The 18,657-nt window shown below is 36.7% G+C and overlaps 1 protein-coding gene across 5 annotated transcripts in view; it reads right to left on the bottom strand.

Annotated features, from left to right (window-relative positions):
* LOC114646724 (lisH domain-containing protein ARMC9) overlaps window positions 1–13,601 on the bottom strand; it is a 136,401-nt gene extending 122,800 nt beyond the window's left edge. For 2 of the 5 annotated variants that reach the window (XR_007934032.1, XM_051922227.1), the window contains exons 1-4: window positions 13,334–13,601; window positions 3,478–3,559; window positions 2,829–2,954; window positions 1,739–1,909 (exon numbers count right to left, since the gene is read on the bottom strand). Coding sequence is in view for 4 of the 5 variants with exons in the window: in XM_051922227.1 (XP_051778187.1) it covers window positions 1,739–1,909; window positions 2,829–2,954; window positions 3,478–3,534 (354 nt within the window). In the remaining variant the exon portion in view is untranslated. The remainder of the gene's footprint in view (window positions 1–1,738; window positions 1,910–2,828; window positions 2,955–3,477; window positions 3,560–13,333) is intronic. The other 3 variants (XM_028795043.2, XM_028795044.2, XM_051922226.1) reach the window with 2 other exon arrangements.
* Between the last annotated feature and the right edge of the window lie 5,056 nt (window positions 13,602–18,657).

Below are 18,657 nucleotides of genomic sequence, written 5' to 3'. Positions count from 1 at the left end.
GAGCAAGATGTAGAGGACAGGAAGATATGGAAAACGATGATCCGCCGCGGCAACCTCTAATGGGAGCAGCTGAAAGAAGACGAAGATGGATTCTATATCAGATGCATTTTGATTTTAAAATAGCAGACATAATACCCACCTCTTATAGTTAACCAGTTGACTTTTTATGCATGTTCCTGTATGGTCTGATGTCTAAAGTTATGTGGAGATTGGCACTGGGGTGGGGCATGGAGGGGGGTAATCTGTTATTGTTCTGATATTGCTCAAATATATTTACTTTGTAATTTTATTAATAAACATTTGATCACAATAACTATAACAAAACAAAATAGTTTTGCAATACTTGTCAGCCTACCTTCACCAAATCATACCTTAAGGGTGCCTCAGGCTTATCTAACATTAATTTTAAAAAAGTAAAGGAACTATTTTAACTCTTTTAGGGTGGATGTCGACTTTTGTCGACAGGAGGGGTTGAGGGCGAATGTTGACATCCAGGGATAGAGGGCGACAATCAGCTGTTAATGGCGATAAAACTCACTGTCACGTCGCAGGCATTCCCTCTGTGCATGGAGGAATGCTAGACTCATTGACTCGGCAACTAATCCTTGCGTGTGCGTGAGTTGCGAAATGTAAACAATGGCAAGATGGCATCGACATGTCACAAGGGAGCGAAGCGAGTGCAGAAAAGAAAACACTCGGCAGACAATGTTTTGCACATTATCGCGGAGTCAGACTCTGATTTTTCAGAATCGGATTTTATTGACAGTGATCAGGAGATCGAACAAGAGAGTGAGAAGCCGGCATCAGCTGATCGGACACCAGCTGATGCCGTGCCAGCTGAACCATTCGCGCAGCCGATGCATCTACGGCAAGGTTCACGTGGGAGGAATACACAGACATTGGCTTGCTGTTGGACACGACAGATCACCAGCTGCTGAACTACTTCAGGCTGCTCTCTCCTGATGCTGCTTTTCAGCTACTGTCAGATGAGACAAACAGGTAGGCAGAGAAATTTTTTGAATCGCGGGCTGCGCTTGCATCGCATTCTCGTTTTTCAAACTGGAAACCCACAACAAAAGACGAGATGAAGCGCGCTGTGACATTACAAATAGAGATGGGACAGAACTGGTGATTTAACTTCAGAGAGCATTGGTCCAAACGTGCTTTGTCCCCTGGTGGCTTTGGACAGGTTATGCAGCGTGATGATAGGTACGTGATGCTGCAAAGTTTTATTCAGAAAACTTGGTGGCAGTGGCATGGCACGATGGCAAACGGGTGACTTGTCTCTCTACAGTACACACTAACAATATATGTGAGAAAGTGCAGCAACAGACAATTGAAAAGTAGGCACCAAAGCAACACATATTGTAAGCAGTGCAATGTGGCAATGACTGAAATTGGCTGCTTTGAGCGAGATCAGGCTTTGCAGGACTTTGCTGTGTAAAATGTATGTGATATGTATGTGAAATCATAGAGTATGCAGGCTCATACAACATGCAAGACAGTAACATTTGTCAAAAGTAAATATTTTTTGTTGATTTCAATTGCTTTGTGTTCTTTTTTTAAAAAAAGTTAGTTTTTGGAAGAATATTCAGCCCTGGGAGAAAAGAAACAAAAAAAAATTAGCCCTAAAAGAGTTAACACTGGCATTTCACATTCCCTTTGTTATATAAGCATTTCATAACTATATTACAAATAGACAAAACAACAAAATATTATAACAGAAATGGATTCTTACCAGTGCTCCGAGCGTAGTCTTTAGAGGGAAGATGGCAAAGTGAATATGCAAGTAAAACTCCAGCTTTTGTGACTGAGGGTCCTTGTCTCGAATATGCTCAGGAATGTGCTCTTCCCACAGATTAAAAAAAACCTTCTCATCACCATCCTCAAATGAAGTCAAGAATTCCTTCTAACAAGGAAAAAAAACAGCACTATAGAAAAAGAACTGTATGCTCACAGTTTATGTTCAGGTCATAACTAACAAAATCATTAGGTTGTTACCGAGCAGTCAAATAGTAGAACTTCCTCTTAGTTTTTTTTTTTTTTTTTAAATATTCTATGAATACATCCTTTATAACAGTTACATATACTTGTTGAAATTGCCCAGTTCTCCATGACAAACTGTCAAACTTACCTTATTCTACTACAGAGTTTTCGAAGTGGGAAGTTAGAGTCCTATCCAAGAAGACTCTGGCTCCAAGCAAATATGAACACTGGATGGTGAGCAAAATTATTACAGACCACATTGACCATCACCAAAACTAATTAACGTAACATTCATACATTTGTGATCTGAAAGGAATCCCAAGGGTTTTTTTTTTTTTCTTGGTAGGATGCAGTGAGATGGACAAGGCATACAGACAAATTGTAGAACATGTAAATGCCACATTGACCAGTCTCCTGGAGATACTACTGTGCAACTATATTGCCTTTCACACAAATAACTTGATAATATATCACAGTTCAATTCACTAAGGGTTTTTCAGTCCCTGAATATCAGTTCTAAATAAAAGCTCATGTGGAGATTTTTCACTGCCTTAATTGTATGTCTGCTTCACTAACATTAGCCATTTTTCCATTAACCTACTTAATGCGCATATTGAAATTGCGAAATAAAAAACACATACATTTATATATACACACAAACCTAAAATTACTGCCAGAAATAAACTACTTCATATTAGTAAGGTATGTAACCAAAGGTCTCTGCACTCAAAATATACACGTAGAGATGGGCTCTTAAGTTAACAACCTATTTTCCAGTCTGTTCAAACCCAGTTTGACTATTTTATTAAGAAAAATATCAAAAAGACAAACATTCACAGTACCTGAATTATTAAAGTTTTTGAATCTCTCAAACCATTTCCTATAGTCTTGGGGATAGGCTTTCCTTTGCCCTTGCACTCCTTCTCAAAAATTTTCACAGTTTCTTCAAAGTCACAAAATCTTAAATACTTTAAAATGGAAAAAGACAGTGAATATTATTCAGCAAATCATGGATATTCAGAGATTGATATAATCTAATGTAGTCTAAAATGGAAAATATTAAATATGAAAATCATTAAACTTAAATTTTAAATATATAAATAAAATGGCACACCGATTGTAGTGTTGCTATAGGAACATCATTTACAGCCCACTTCTCCCAGTTTATCAAAACTTTGTAATAACATTAGCTAACTTCTTAAACTCAATTAATCCAATTTAGAGTTTTCAGGGTCTGAAGACAATCCCAGCAGCACTGGGCACAAAGCAGGTACCAGAGAATCCATTCTTTCATACCCGTACGCTTACACATGATCAATGTGGTAGGATACACACCCAAGAGTTCAATCTGTAAACCATCAGCATTAAATTCTGTAATCTTTTAAAAACATACAACCTCTTCCCTCTAAATGCGGAGTCTGTTGGCAATTTAGATATTGTATTTTAATATGTAAATCTCAAAGCAGAAACTATGTAGTTTTAATAACCAACCTCCTTGATCAGTCCAAATATTTCAGATTCATATGCCAAAATGTCACCCATTTTCATTCAAAGCTCCGATCATATCCAGTCTCTAAAATAAAGAGAACAAAAATGTAAGATCGTATTTAACTAGTACAAATATTCAACTAGTACAATTCAAGTCAAAACCATCGAAACAAAGTCAGATTCTGTTATGCAAGGTTTGTAAGGAAGGGTTGTGAATAGAGACTGTAGGATTGGAAAATATACACAAATATTTTTGTGAAGTTATATGAAGTTTCACTACAATTTAAAAAGTAAAGTTCACATATACCTTTTGAAAAAAAATATATAAAATGAACTTAAGCAAAATAACCTCTCATCATTATAAGTCAGAAAGAAATTAAAAGTTTCCCCCAAAGTAGCCACACTTCACCCAGTTATTAAAAATAAAGCACACTGTTTGAATATCTTTTGGGATAGAAAATTTATATGATAGTACCACTGCTGCCTAGCAACACACTGTTGTCTTTTTGAGAGGGGTGGGTCTCTTCAGATTTTTCTCAGCAGACTAACTCAACCTAGTTCCTTACCTTGCCTTGTGTCCTCCTACTGGTTTGCCACCGTCAGTTACAAAGTTGTAAATGTACCTGGCTGATACTTGACCCAGACCCTAAAAAAGTCATCTGTGGGAAATATTAAACACAGGATATAACCTTTTATACTAAAGATAAATATCTATCACAAGGTTGCTGCTGATGGATCACCGTTGTATTTAATGGGAATGGGTTGCAGATGGTTTGGGAGTTGGAATGTGGTGCAGCCCTGATGGGATTCGCAGGCGCCTCCAGGGGGTGCTGTAGCAGAAGCTGCTGAACCCTTATGGGCAGTTCTTCTACCACACCCGGAAGTACTGCCGGAAACGAGTAATCAAGCACCTGGAGCACTTCCGGGTGCGTTATAAAAGGAGCCAGCAGCCATTACTCGGAAAGCCAGAGTCGGGAGAAGGAGCAACGAAGCTTGACCCGAGGAGTAAAGGAAGGGATTAATTGTTTGTGTATTGTGCTGTGCTTTGGACTGTGTTATACTTGTGGGGAACGGGAAAGGTGTTTCCCACAATGGAAAAAGAAAAAAAACCTGGTGTGTCTTGAACTTGTGTCCCACGCTTGTCTGTGTCGGGTTCAGCTGGCGGTGCCAGCCTGGTGGGCCACAATGGATATAAAAAATGTTTTGGCTAACGATAAATATGAAGCACATGATATTGTCCATTGCTTTTAGATTTTCTATCCATTTGTCTAGCTGCACAGGACGACTTCTATTACTTTTTTGTCCAGTTTATTACTCCACTTGCCACTCGCTGCAAAAGAGAAAAAGACCAAGCTGGATTAACTTCTGTAAATCCTTGTGTAAAGAAGCTCTAAAACTAAATTACCACAAAACTTAGAAAAGAAGAGGCTGAAAAAAAAAATCTGTTTTAGAGATCAGTCTTTTTTAGTGAAAACTGGCCAATTCTGATTGCCAGCTGATCGATCAGAACATCCATATTACCATTATCAGTTATTCTGTCCAGACTACTAAAATAAATAAGGTATTGTTTGTTTTTTTCAGTACTATGTATGAAAATTAAAATGAAATAACCAAAAGGTACACGGAGGTCTTAAGTAATGTAATCTTATTTTTCTAAGTGCAAGTATTGTTTAAGTGACTGATGCATTGCTTTATATGCTAACAACAGCAGGTTGTTTGCACAGTCTTTATCATTGAAGTCTATGTGTTGTTATTTACAGTCATCTTGTTATTTACTAGTACAACATACCAGAAAGATGATCTGGATCTGTGTGGTACATAAGAATTAAATCTTCTATTGATTAGTCAATGAAAATGTAAAATTTCAGTTCAGCTTAATGTGACTTTAATATAGAACACCACACTTAAGGAAGATAGGGGTTACAAATTACAGATATTTAGAGAGCATTCAGTGTAATGCCAGGTGAAAAACCATACTTGAAATAATTTGGCCATATTTGATTTTACATTGTTGTTGTTTCACAATAGTTTTTGATTTTTACAATAGAAGTGCAACATGATCATCTAAAAAATAATCAACTTAAGAACACTTGACGGATGATCAATTTTTTTTTTGGTCAGGGATTAGACCTCTATGTTTACATACGACATTCAGGTGTCCTGTTGTGTACACCCCCTGCCCTTATTCAGAAAAGGGCAATACCTTTTTAATATGACTAGGGGGCTCTGCCCCCTGCTCGCTTCGCTTGCCCTCTCCTGGGTTTGGTTTACCGGATATACAATGGGAATTGTTACATATGCATTATTTTAACTTTTACTTTAAAACTTTTGTAAAAACAATACTTGTCCTTTATTTCCGGCCCCGGCCGTGGTTAAATCTCGCAGGACGTATAACGCTGCTCGTGTTGTGAATGGTGTGGGGGGGGATCTGGCTGAACACACGCTAAGGATATGCAGTCAGATTATGTTGTCTTGCTACTGCCGAGCTGCCCGTTATGTTTGTCGTGCTGCGCATCGATCATTTAAAAGCCTGTACAGCAGCTGTCCTTTTGCCACTTTGTGTCTCTGCCGCTCTTGTTGTGAAGGGGGGGCTGAACGCATGCTAAGGAGTTGCAGTCGGATCATCTGCTGGCTTCCACCTGCTGCTGCTGGCAAGCTGCGTGTTCTGCTTGTCGCTTGTTGTCATTTTAAGAGCTGGGAGCACATGATGTCTGACTACCAAAAGCATTCCAACAACTGCTTGGTTAGATGTCCGTGAACTTGTTTAAAATGTTGTCTCACTGCCTTGTCTCGCGTGACGTTACAGTCTCTCGAGGGACGTCAAATTGCAATCTCTTGGCACCAAGTCTCATGTTTAAGGTCCCCGCAAGATGCTCCGTGGCCAATCTCTTTCATCTCGCGGGTCTTTTAAGTGTCTTCCGAGAAGATCATGTCTCTTCTCCCTGGTCTCCCTTCCACCAAGATTTTTCTTTATAATTGAGAGATTACATCTATTGTTTATAGTGAATCTGCAAGGATACTGTACAGCAGTGTCTCAATCAGTACATTTACATACACAATAAAAATCAGGATAAGGTTAGCACCTTAGTAAAGGTAGAAACCTGTTTTTTAAAAAAAAAAACAAAACAACATTTACCCACGGTGCAAGTACGCTTCTGGAGATCTCCTTTGGCAAAACGGTCTGATGTGATTAAACTGCACAAAAAAAGGAAATTAATCTTGTGGGCACTTCTACCTTTTGGCTGTTGAAAGCATGTACGAAGTAAATGCATGCATAGGTGAATAGAGTACAACAGACACACACAGACTGCAAAATCCTTAAGTATAACCAGGTTAAGGGTTTACATGGCTGCACAATCAGATTAGTCACAGAGAAATCTACATGTGTTAACCTGGTTTCTCAGAGACCAGTAACTCTGTTTAGGTAACAGGATTAAGGGTTCACATGGGTTTCTGAGCATAACCAGGTTATTAAAGCTCATGTAAACGCACTAAATAGCAGTAGATGTAGACTCGAAAAAGGTGGTTGAATCTACAGCACTGCTATACACCACCCAAGCATCAAACCTGGTAATGCCCCACCTCCCCTAGAGCTAATTACTTCAACTGAACACCAACCATCCCTTCCCACCACATCAGGACTCGGAGAAAACCTGGCACTTCTAATTTGTCAAGTACTTTCAAAGCTAATTTCAGTGAAATATCAAACGTATTTTAAAGATGTTTTAATAACGCTTTACTGAATGAAAACCCAATCAATGTTTTTATCCAGCTACTTGTTCCAGCATCACTGCAGTTTTGGTTTGGGTTGCTAGCAGGATTGAATGGCAAAGAAAAAGTGCAAATGCAAAAGTTATTTATCACAGGATGTTACATATCAAACCACCAACTGAAATGGTAAACGTGAAAGCAATTTTACAAGGAGCAATGGAAAAAACAATAAAAAAAAACTATAAAAATAAAAATGCATAAATAAATTTTCTGTATTACAGTTTGTAAATTTTCTTATATAATATGCTACCATGGCTGTTTGTTTGCCTGTCCAGGATTTTAAATCACCTGTAGCTCACAAACCAGTTCACCTATTGACCTGAAAATTTGGTACACATATACTATAGGACGTCTACGATTAGCTTTTGGGGTGATGATTGACCTCCAAGGTTATTCCTCTTTTAATTTTATTTTATTGTAGAATCAACTCTCGGCAGCACGCAGCAGGCCAGCCATGTGGCGCATGCATAAGGGTGCTGTTATCTTTCCCTACCACTTTCGCTGTCACTACCCCTACCTCTTCATATCTTAAATCATTCTTGCGGCAGACAGTAAGAGTATCCATATTACTAACCGAGAATGGTAAACCGGATGGCATGGACGCAGGGACATGGCGATGGGACCATGAGACGTACTGCGCAGGCGCGTACAGCTCGACTAACGGAAATAGCAAATAAAACAACCGCCATATTGTGAGTGGCACTACTGCGGAGTGAAGTTAGGAATAATGTCCTGCTTGGGATTGTACAAACTGCTGAATGCTTTACGCCAAATTCAAACACAATACAGCTCAACGATACACACACAAGCCCACCTGGATAAGATCAATGAACGCAAGCGCCTATGACACGCGTCTGAAACAGCGGAAGCAAAGCAGGCACGGGTTCAAAACGAACGAGCTTGACTGACGGATATACAAACACGAGCCCATGGCTAACGATTAACGACACAGCCACACAGAAAAGAGGATTCTGCACTGCACCCCAGAGTCAAACGTAAGACACTACGGGGTCCACAAAGGTCCACAAAGACAGTACGGAATATATAAGAGCACACCGATCAAAAAACAATCAATCGTGTAAAAGCACATAGTACACACAAATCATGTACTCTCAGCGCATAGAAAGCGTATAAGGACAATATGGAGAATAGACACCCAAAGGCATTGGAGAGAAAAAAAGGCAGATAAGAGATTATGAAAGCAGTGGAATTTAAAAGGCTCAAACAAACGATGGCGCAATACACATGCAGACAAAGGTACAGAATATGAAAGCAGTAAAATTCGACAGTATTGTAGCGTCCCACCCAGGTTGAGGGCTTTTTGGTTTTAAGTGACTGTTAGGTCCGATTGAGGGAAGGCGGAGTATAGCACAAAGGACTGATAGCGGGGTATTGATTTCATGCGGTAAGGGGGGTTGTTGGAGAGGGTGCTAGAAAGTTGTGTTTGGGGTTAGGAAGTCGGCAATTTTTCAGGTAAACCTTTAGTGACACTTTTATCATGTCAGTCACTACAGTATCAAAGAAAAGATAGAAACGATTGCATTACCGCACACAAAAGGTGATTAATCATCAGAACCAGGTGTAATTGAAAAAATACCGGGACAAATTGAGGTCTGAAAAAAGAGTAGACAACAAAGTCTTTTCGCATTCGCATCATTCAATGGACAAAACGTGGATTTACACAATAATGGACCATATGCTATGAGAATATATTCACTCACGGGCACTTATACGTTGCGTTGTCACAATGTGTCTCCAAAAAAATTGTTTTTAATGAGGCTTTAAAGTAAAAGTAAAAATAATGAAATTGAAACAATTACAAAAAAAAAAACGTGAAATTGTATATCCAATTAACCAAACACGGGGGTTGGCGAGTGAAGCGAGCAGGGGGCGAAGCCCCCTAGTGAAAACTATGATTGCTCAAGTCACGTGTATTCACTGCATGTTATCACTATAGTCCGTTACTGGAGAATACATAAAACTGACACTTTTTTAAAAAATAGTTATGTAAAAATCAACTGCAATAATTTACATCCATTACTTAAAACACTTATCTTTTGTAATTAAAGTCATACAATAAATATGCCTGTGCATTCTAACAAATGTGTCAATCCCCTGACATAGAAGAGTCACTGAATCCAAATTGGTTATGGCAGTGAACTATACAATAATAGGTTATCCCCATGCTCTTTAAACCGAATAAACTTCAATAAATAATTAAACAGAAAACCAAAATATCAATATAACTGAACTGATATCTTACTTTACAGAGTTTAAACTCGATGAACCCTTTGTTGCCAAATACCTAAACCACACATACTGCCAAATTATAAGCATCTTGTAATTTTTACAGATTTAAATTAAGTTTTAGTTTATATTGAACTACAAAGGGTGCATTTAATTACTGATGTATTATTACCTAATATTAAGCAGCAAGAATAATTTTGCTATTATACTGGCATGCTACTAGAATTCGAGAAAAATCACATAAATACAAATACACTAAATTTATTATTGTACCAACAATGTGCAAAGAATATGTTGTGTATTAAACATCTATGGATCCTAGGTGGCATGATAGCACACTGGCTAGGGCAGATGCTTCACACCTTCAGAAACCCTGGGTTTAAAATCCCACCTTGGTAGATAACCATGGAATTTACACACCACATCTCTATAAGTCTTTCTTTCTTATGATTAAGAAATTTATACAGGATTAAATGGAAACCATAAATAGGCGAAAGGCAGTTGAGCGTGGGTGTGTGCAATGCACTGCTAAATACATTTTTTTAGTTTGCAAGTTTGGGACAGACTAAAATGTGCAAGCAGTGGCTGATCATTATGCTTTGCAATGGGCTTTACCATCAATGAAGGTTTAGAAAACACAGTACATATCTTGTCATTCCATGTTATTCAGCTACTAACTGAACAAGCAGGTATTCAAGCACCTTAATGGGAACATTCTCATTCCTAAAGTGACAGCAAGAACATTGCAAATATATCTATTTACATACCTAGTCATTTCCATGGTTAAGCCCTATCATACTACACCATTTTTCCAGTTACTTTCAGTCACACTCATCATTTAAGTAATCTTAGTGAGCTAGGGCAGTTCTAGCACACTTGTGTGACTGCTAGTTGACTTCCCCAGCAACCCAGTCATACCTGTCTGCAACTTGTCCCAAAAAATATCAAACAGGTTTGATTTTATCTTTTAAATAGTAGAGGCAGACTCATGTATGTGCAAGGGTAGACAATCAACGAGTGTTCAGATGGAAGTACAATGCATGCAATGTAGCTACAAGGAAAGAAGTACAAGAGATGCCTTGGACTATACAAAAGAGATGCTCATCTGACTAATGTCACATGTTTGTTATAACATGACAGAACTTAAAAAGGAAAAAGAAAGGGTCTGTATTGTATCAGAACTTGTCATACCTAGGTAGCATGTTAACGGGCTGTCAGAATGTGGTGAATTCACAATACTTTGGAAATGTGCAATTTTGCTTAAAAAAGTCATCATTAGGTAGTCATGTAATTCAGTATACCATGTGATACTTAGTCCTGTAATTCGGCATCTTAAATACAATAATATCGTGCAACTCTCAGGCTAAGATCAGATTACACTGAACATTTGGATAAATAATTAACTTTATGAATTCATTTATTATGTTAACTCACATTAACCACTCCAAAACTTATGGCTACAATATGCAACGTTTACTTAAGGAAGGAAACAAAAGTCTACAAGGAAAAAGGGTACTAGCATGTGCTGTGTAAGACACCTAATATGAGAAAAAGAAAAATAGTTGTCTGTTTAACTGTATTACTTTAAAAAGTTAAAGCTGTAAATTTAGAGCAAATGTTTTGGCAAGTCTTTTTGGTGAAGTTACACTGACAGCATTTACCAGAAAATATCTCCAGATGATGTAGTTTATAGACATAATTAAAAACATTTTACAAGCTAACCAGCAAAACTGACACTAAGTGTTTTATTATTTTGCAATTAAAAATGTGAGAAGCACAGCAGTCAAAGAGACTCCAAATTTTTCTCCATTTGCTTAGCTCTGTTAAATACAAAACGACGTGTGTCTCACTGTCAATCATTTTGAGAATTAAGTGAGCTTTATAAGATCAACCACTAATATCACTGTATATTCAGTCTGTGCTTCACCCATGTGATCATGTCCTATTTAAGTTATAGGCCTACATACTTAAAATCAATCGATAGTACTTTATGTGTCCCAAGGAGAAATTTACCTTTCACAGAATCTCAAGATATACAACAAACAACAATAACCTCTCTTAGTCATACATGAGAATTACAAAAGAAGAAAAAACTTTTAACTTATGATAAGATAGTAGTCGCAGTGAGGCATTATAAAATAATTTTGCCATTGAGGAGTCCCAGTAGCATTTCATAAAACACTTGTGTTGAATAATTCATTGATTAAACACACTCAAAGATAGTGTGTCATAAATAGGATGTGCAGCATTTTTCATAATGGCACTCAAATTTGTTTTCATTCTTTCCTCTGCTGCTACTTGCACTGGGCTGAGAGTACATCCTATAACACTTAGTTTGTTGATTCAATGGGCTTCTCTTGAAGTGATGTTACTATTGCGGCACACTACGATGTAGAAAGAGGAGAAAAAAAAGAAGAAGAAAAATCGCACTGGCCATCACGGATTTAAAAAATACGTACATTAAAGTAAATTGTATCAGCTATGATTAAAATTGTAATGGCCATCACGGATTTAAAAAATACGTATATTAAAGTAAATTGTATCAGCTATGATTAAAATTGTAACTGTAAACTGTTAAATGTGCTAAAATTTCCAGTTTCACAAATACAATAATTTCTTCTAGCCTTTTTTTTAATTAAATTTTTTTTTTTTTTACAGTAAAATTATATTTTAGCAGTCCTATGGCATAATCGTTGATCCTCTAAGAATGTAAAAATGAAGAACAGGCTGTACAGCACGAGATTGAATGAATTAGCAGATTACTGCAGTCGGTGAATTTGTACCAACTCCAACTAAAATTGTAAAAATTGTAATTATTAATTGTAATACAATGTGTTAAATGTTCCAATTTACGAAATACTAATTGCATAACACTTTTTCTTCTTCTAGCCTTTTGATAAAAACGTAGCTTTTTTAAATTTACTAACTTTTGTGTTAAGTTTAATGATACTCAAGGTTCGTGACTTTTTTAATAAAATGCAAAAAAGGGACAACGTCATCGCTACAGCCTTTAAAACTAAACAAAGGTCATGCGAAAAGACAACTTCACTTCGGGGATCAACAATGTACATCAAAAAAAATTCTTTTTTTTTTTTTGTAACAGATTAGGGTACTAAACAATATCCTTGTAATTCACGTTGGCAGGAATGAAATGCTTTGTATCTTGAATGCTGTGCGCTTTCAATCAAACAACTAAATAAATTAGTCTAATTACGAACAGAGGAGTCGGTGTCTAAAGTTATGTATGCCGGTTCCACATGTTTAAAAAAAGATTAAAAGTGCTTTCATCCCGAACAGTAGATTCCTGTAATTTCCCCAAGTTTATACACAACTTTACCATGCTTAAATGAGATAGAACTGCTTCATCTTGCCTACTCACTATATGCTCACTATAAAAAAAACTATTTTTTCATTTAACCAGGTGCTTACGTGACGATATAAAAATAGAAGAATGTACAGTCTAACAACATGGGTTTGAAAATCAGCCCATGGATGACTGTTCAAAAAGCCTACAGATACTTGAAACGATTTGAACTGACGATTGCTTAAAGTTACAGTTCTGGAACATTAATAAAAGTGTGCACTAATCACACCACCGTGAACTGTTGAAGACCCCAAATTGTGAACACTTTCTCAATGTATCTCTATGTAATAATTTAACAACTTGGGTCTTCTATTAAATCATTGCAAAAATACCCTTAATTAAAATACCAACAGTAATAATTAAGATATAAAACTACAATATGAAATTAAAGACAGTACTGCAAACAAGCCTATCTTAACATTTGATAAAAATACCAAATCTCCATACGAACAGACGGAAAACAACAAATCAACGCACCAGTAACGGGAACACGAGTCGGGCTGCTCACCGCACCAAAGGCGGCCCTTCTCGGGACACCGAACAATCCTTCGTTACCTTCCACAACTCGGTCTTGTTTTCTGTTGTTCGTTTGAGGTGCCGTAGTTCCGAATATTTCAGATTTGAATGCCACGGGCTGTGAGTCTTCCTACTTGCAAACAGCAACCACGAAATGGGAAGACGCGGCTGTTCGCCACCAGGCAACCGGGTTGGCAGGGAGGGGGATAAAGATAAGAAACAGCTAGACTGCCGTAAAGTAGGACGCTTACCAACGTCGTAATACAACCGACGCGTATAGTATTGCCACAGATGGCGGTTGGACGAAGAGCAGATTGTTTACTGTATTATTAGTTTTTGACATAATTAGTTTAATATTTTCTAATAAATGATACAACTAAACAAACATAATCAGATGAAAAAATAGAAAACGGAATTATTGGACCTGGCATTATCCATAAACAACTTATTGAATCAACTTAATTTATGGTAAATATTTTTTGTGCAATTTACTTTTTCTTAAGGAGAGCGACAGAGATTTAAAAGACAGTATTTTTTGTCTACCAGACGTAAAGCCTAATTATTTTTATAATTGTGGCAGTAAATAGTCATTTATCAGTCCAAAAACCTCTCAATGATTTTTTCAGTCATGCAAACAAATCTAAAATGTTTGACTGAGGTGGAATCGTTGATCTTCTTGAGACCTTCAAGATCAGATCTGTATGGGTTAGTAAGGGATGACTGAAGTTTCGAGCATGATCTATTCAGAGAAAGACCAGTAAAAGCAAGAACATTTTATTTTTTGCAGCACAATCCCAGTAAACATTAATAGTTTTCATGTTCACAAACATAGATAGATAGATAGATAGATAGATAGATAGATAGATAGATAGATAGATAGATAGATAGATAGATACTTTATTAATCCCCAAGGGGAAATTCACATACTTCAGCAGCAGCATACTGATAAAAACAATATTAATTAAAGAGTGATAAAAATGCAGTGCAAGTTAAAAAATGCAAGGTGGAGAGAGCAAGGCAGGTATAACAGACAATAACATTGTATAATGTTAACGTTTACTAGGCCCCACCACCCTGGTGAAATTGAAGAGTCACAATTTCTATCCCATTCAAATCAATCATTTGGCCTGCATGTGCAGCCGCTCTCTCCTGTAGCAAATATAATATCATCATAATTGTGCAGACATAGAACTTTATATTGGGGAACAGGTGGTAGTCACATTAGGCCAGGTTTGATAAGTAGGGTGGGTATGGCATCTCTTTGAACCCATCATATGTCAGATACAGCCATTTCAACTCATGCAGTGTTGAGTAGGAGCATTACTGTGAAACAGAATGGGGGTGGTACACAGCTTTCTTTGCTGCTTGTTGCTGATTGAATACTGCAAGGACCAAAGGAATTCAGTATAATATTGGCCAGTTTTGTGAGCTTTTTTAGGTATGTAACCAGTTTTGGCTAAGCTACATTCTCACTGTCATGAATATTTGTACATATAACCTTAATGGTAGTAGCTTGGACCTTGAACCAGGTGCTTGTACTGACATATATATATGCATGTTGGAGGGCTCCTCTCCAGGCTTAGCAAATGCTTGTAACAACATGCCAAGATGGGGGGGGGGGGGGTTTGGGGGGGTTGAGTTTGTTTGGCTACCATTAACTCTGTCCTTTTGTCTTATTGTCTTATTCTTCCTTCACAGTGCTGAAAAGCCGCCGAATAAGGGCACCTAACCCAGTCCCTTCCAGTCCAACCACCATAAAGGATGGGCATCCCAAAAGAAGTTGTCTTTTGAGCACAGAGCAAGCTGCAGAACAGAGCATTGCCCCATTGTGAAACATTGCATGAGATTTATGACAAACCCCAGACAGGGGAACAGTGCAAAGCTGCACATTTTTTTCCCCATTTTTCACACAGTTTATTTTGTCTAGTGACAAATAATAGGGATGACCTGATTGCCATCGCAAAAGTCCTTCACTTTTGAGACATTTCATGGCTCGACCACTATATATATATATATATATATATATATATATATATATATATATATATATATATATATATATATGTATTTATATGTATATATATATATAATTTATATATACATACATACATATATATATATAATCTTTTGCAATCAATATTATCATAGGGTGCTGTAAAATTAATTAAAATCAACAAAATATTATTTGTGTTTTAAATCATTCAGAAGGAGAGATAATTACTTGAACCTAAAATTTTGAATGAATATAATGTTCAATATGATTCACTACACTGTCAAATTTTATTTCATCCTCAGTGTAAAAATTATAAAAATAAAAAGCTTGTTTTATCAAAAAGTTTAAATTAAAGGCAGGACTCTAGTTACAGGAGATACATGAACTGATATTTGCTCCTATACTTTACATTGTTCAATCCATTCACTTTCTTAGTCCAGGAGGAGGTTGCAGAAAAGCAAAACTGATATAAGCTAGAAAGCAACCCTGCATGGAACACCAGCGCATAACGGGACCAATTTATGCACACACACACAGTAGGACAATTTAGGCACATCAACTAATACTGTCACCAGGAGAATGAATAAACTCTACAGAGAATGTGACTAAGTGAAGATTCGAACCAAAGTCTTTGAAATCTGAAACACCTGCACCAGATTTTGTCACCAATATTGCATATCACATGGAAAGAAGTCGTCATAACTCGTCATGATGATTATCACAACACATAGGCTAAGATAAGTTTTCATAAACATATTACAGTACATTTAGAATATTTCAGAAGTCAGTAACATTCTCTAATTACAATCTGTTCTATAATGGGAGTTTTTCTCAGTGTTTTTCCACAACCTTTTAAGTAATAGGCACATACTATGTATATGTGATCATAATATGACCAGTACTGCTGCCAATGACTTCTGTGCCACCCTGCTGTCCCATGTACATTGTAGTCATGCTAAAAAAAGTATTATCTCTACAAAAATAATGCAAAATATATGGGAAGAGATGTATAGGATAAAACATAATATGTTAATTTCTTTATACATAAAAGTTTACCATTCACGTGGAGCTCACAAGACTGCATTTACAGTATAATTTAATACTTTTAACAGAAAATGAGGCAAATGCCCCACCATTGGCTTACTGTCACAGAGGGACTGAGATGAATTTAAATCTGAAAAGGATTTTTCTAGAGTTCTGAGAGTGTTCTATTTCTCATGAGATTCCCTTAAAGCTGCTATGTAAAATATCATTAGAAAATGTATACCTTTTGAAGAGCTACAATTACTTTATTTCACTTTAAATGTTTATGTTTTAGATTATTTATACACTGAATGTTTCAATTACACTTACGCTTATATAATATTATTCATTCTTTCAGGTCACCACCCCTTAAACATCCCTAATGTGGTATAGTCAAGCAGTCCAATATACTGGCATTTGACATTTCATTAATGCAAACAATAATCTGCTAATACGGTTATGAAAATGATCAAGTGAATTGTAAACTTTAGCCTTTAGGGGATGCTGCATATCTTGAACTGTGCAATTAATAGCATAGATCAAATTTCCTTATTGCTTTATCCTTGTCTTTTCTGATGAATTGTCAAGGAGAACATATATTTTTCATACTCCACAGTAACCCTTCAAATAATGTTTTCTAGGATAGGTTTGGATATGTACATCGTGTGGGAAAGAACCTTGAAGTTCTACTGTGGGCAGAATGAGTCAGAATCTGTTTGGTCCTAAGGGAGCAGAAGAGTATTGCCCACACTGGCAAATTCAGTTAATGGTTTCTTAGCCGTGCATTGTCCCATGAATGACAATTAATAGCTAAAGAATCAGAGAAATTCAATGTCTAAATCAATAGCAGTGAACCTAAAGCAGATGTCACAGCTGAAGCCAAGAAAGAACAAGTGCTATTAAGATAGACTCTGCCTCCTATAACCCTGAATTATATAGAGCAGAATTAAAAGTTTGGTGTTATACTGTATATAAAACATAACATTTACATTACTAGTCAGAAGTTTGGACACACCCAGAAATGTTCATGTTTTTGATAGAAATTGACAGCATTTTTAAGAAGATGCCATTAAATTGACTCTCTTACCTTTTCCTTAATTTGTTATGTGCAAATGCTAATTGGTTATTAGAGAAACCTTTGTAAATACATTAGAGTCACAGAAAACTTTTATTCTGTTCACTTAGGTTGCAAGGGACTGGCATTCCAAAAGTTCACAGCTTTTTTGAGAAACATGTCAGCATTTTTGTTTTGCAGAATGAAGGCTATTCCATGTGACAGACTGCCAAGAAACTGAAGATTTCATTACAAAGGTGTCTATAACTGACTTAAGAGAATTGGGCAAACCAGATCTAACCAAAATTGAAAAAGAATGGAAAGGCCTAGATGCACAACTGAATAAAAGGATAAGAACATTGGAGTCTGTAGTTTGAGAAATAAACGTCTTACAAGTTCTAAGATGGCTTCTTCATTAAAAACATGCCAAATATCAGTGTCATCTACAACACTGAAAAGACAACTCCAGGATGCTATCCTTAGAGACAGAATTTTAAAGAAAGAGTTTTATCTGCAACTGACAAATAAAAACAAAAAGGTTAAAATTGGTAAAAGAACACAGACTTTGGAAGGATGATGACTGGAACAATTTATTAAATTGTACTTGCAATTGTATTTTCTCTATCGCAGATGATACTGGTATTTGGTGTGTATTTAAGAAAAAAGACAACTGAGGACCTGTAAGGTGCTTGTTCCTTAAAGTACAGACTGTGATGTCCTTATCCTTGTATGCAGTTAAGCATCTGGGCCTTCCCCTTCTTCTTCAACCTTGGTAGATCCAATTTGCCCTCATCTCTGAAAACAATAATAGACAAACTTGTTTCTTGGCAATCTGTTAATATCCATTCTGCAAAAAAATGCTGCTTAATTTTGGCCATTTTTTGAAATCACAACTGCACTTTAGAAATGCCAGACCCTTGCAACCCAAGTGAACAGACTAACAGGTTTCAGTGATTCCAAAGAAATCACTAATGTTTTTTCTAATAACCAATTAGCATTTAAAATTGCTAATTAAGGTTAAAGTAAGGTAATTTATTGTTAGGATAACGAAGTGAAGAAATGGCTGTTGAAGATGGGGCTTTTCAGTCATATGTAAATCTTCTTCTTTCAGCTGATCCTGTTAGGGGTTGCCACAGCGGATCATCTTCTTCCATATCTTTCTCTCCTCTGCATCTTGATCTGTTACACCCATCACCTGCATGTCCTCTCTCACCA

Source organism: Erpetoichthys calabaricus, chromosome 2, assembly GCF_900747795.2.
Source record: "Erpetoichthys calabaricus chromosome 2, fErpCal1.3, whole genome shotgun sequence".
NCBI classification, from domain to species: Eukaryota; Metazoa; Chordata; class Cladistia; order Polypteriformes; family Polypteridae; genus Erpetoichthys; species Erpetoichthys calabaricus.
This window is presented reverse-complemented; position numbering and strand designations above follow the sequence as displayed.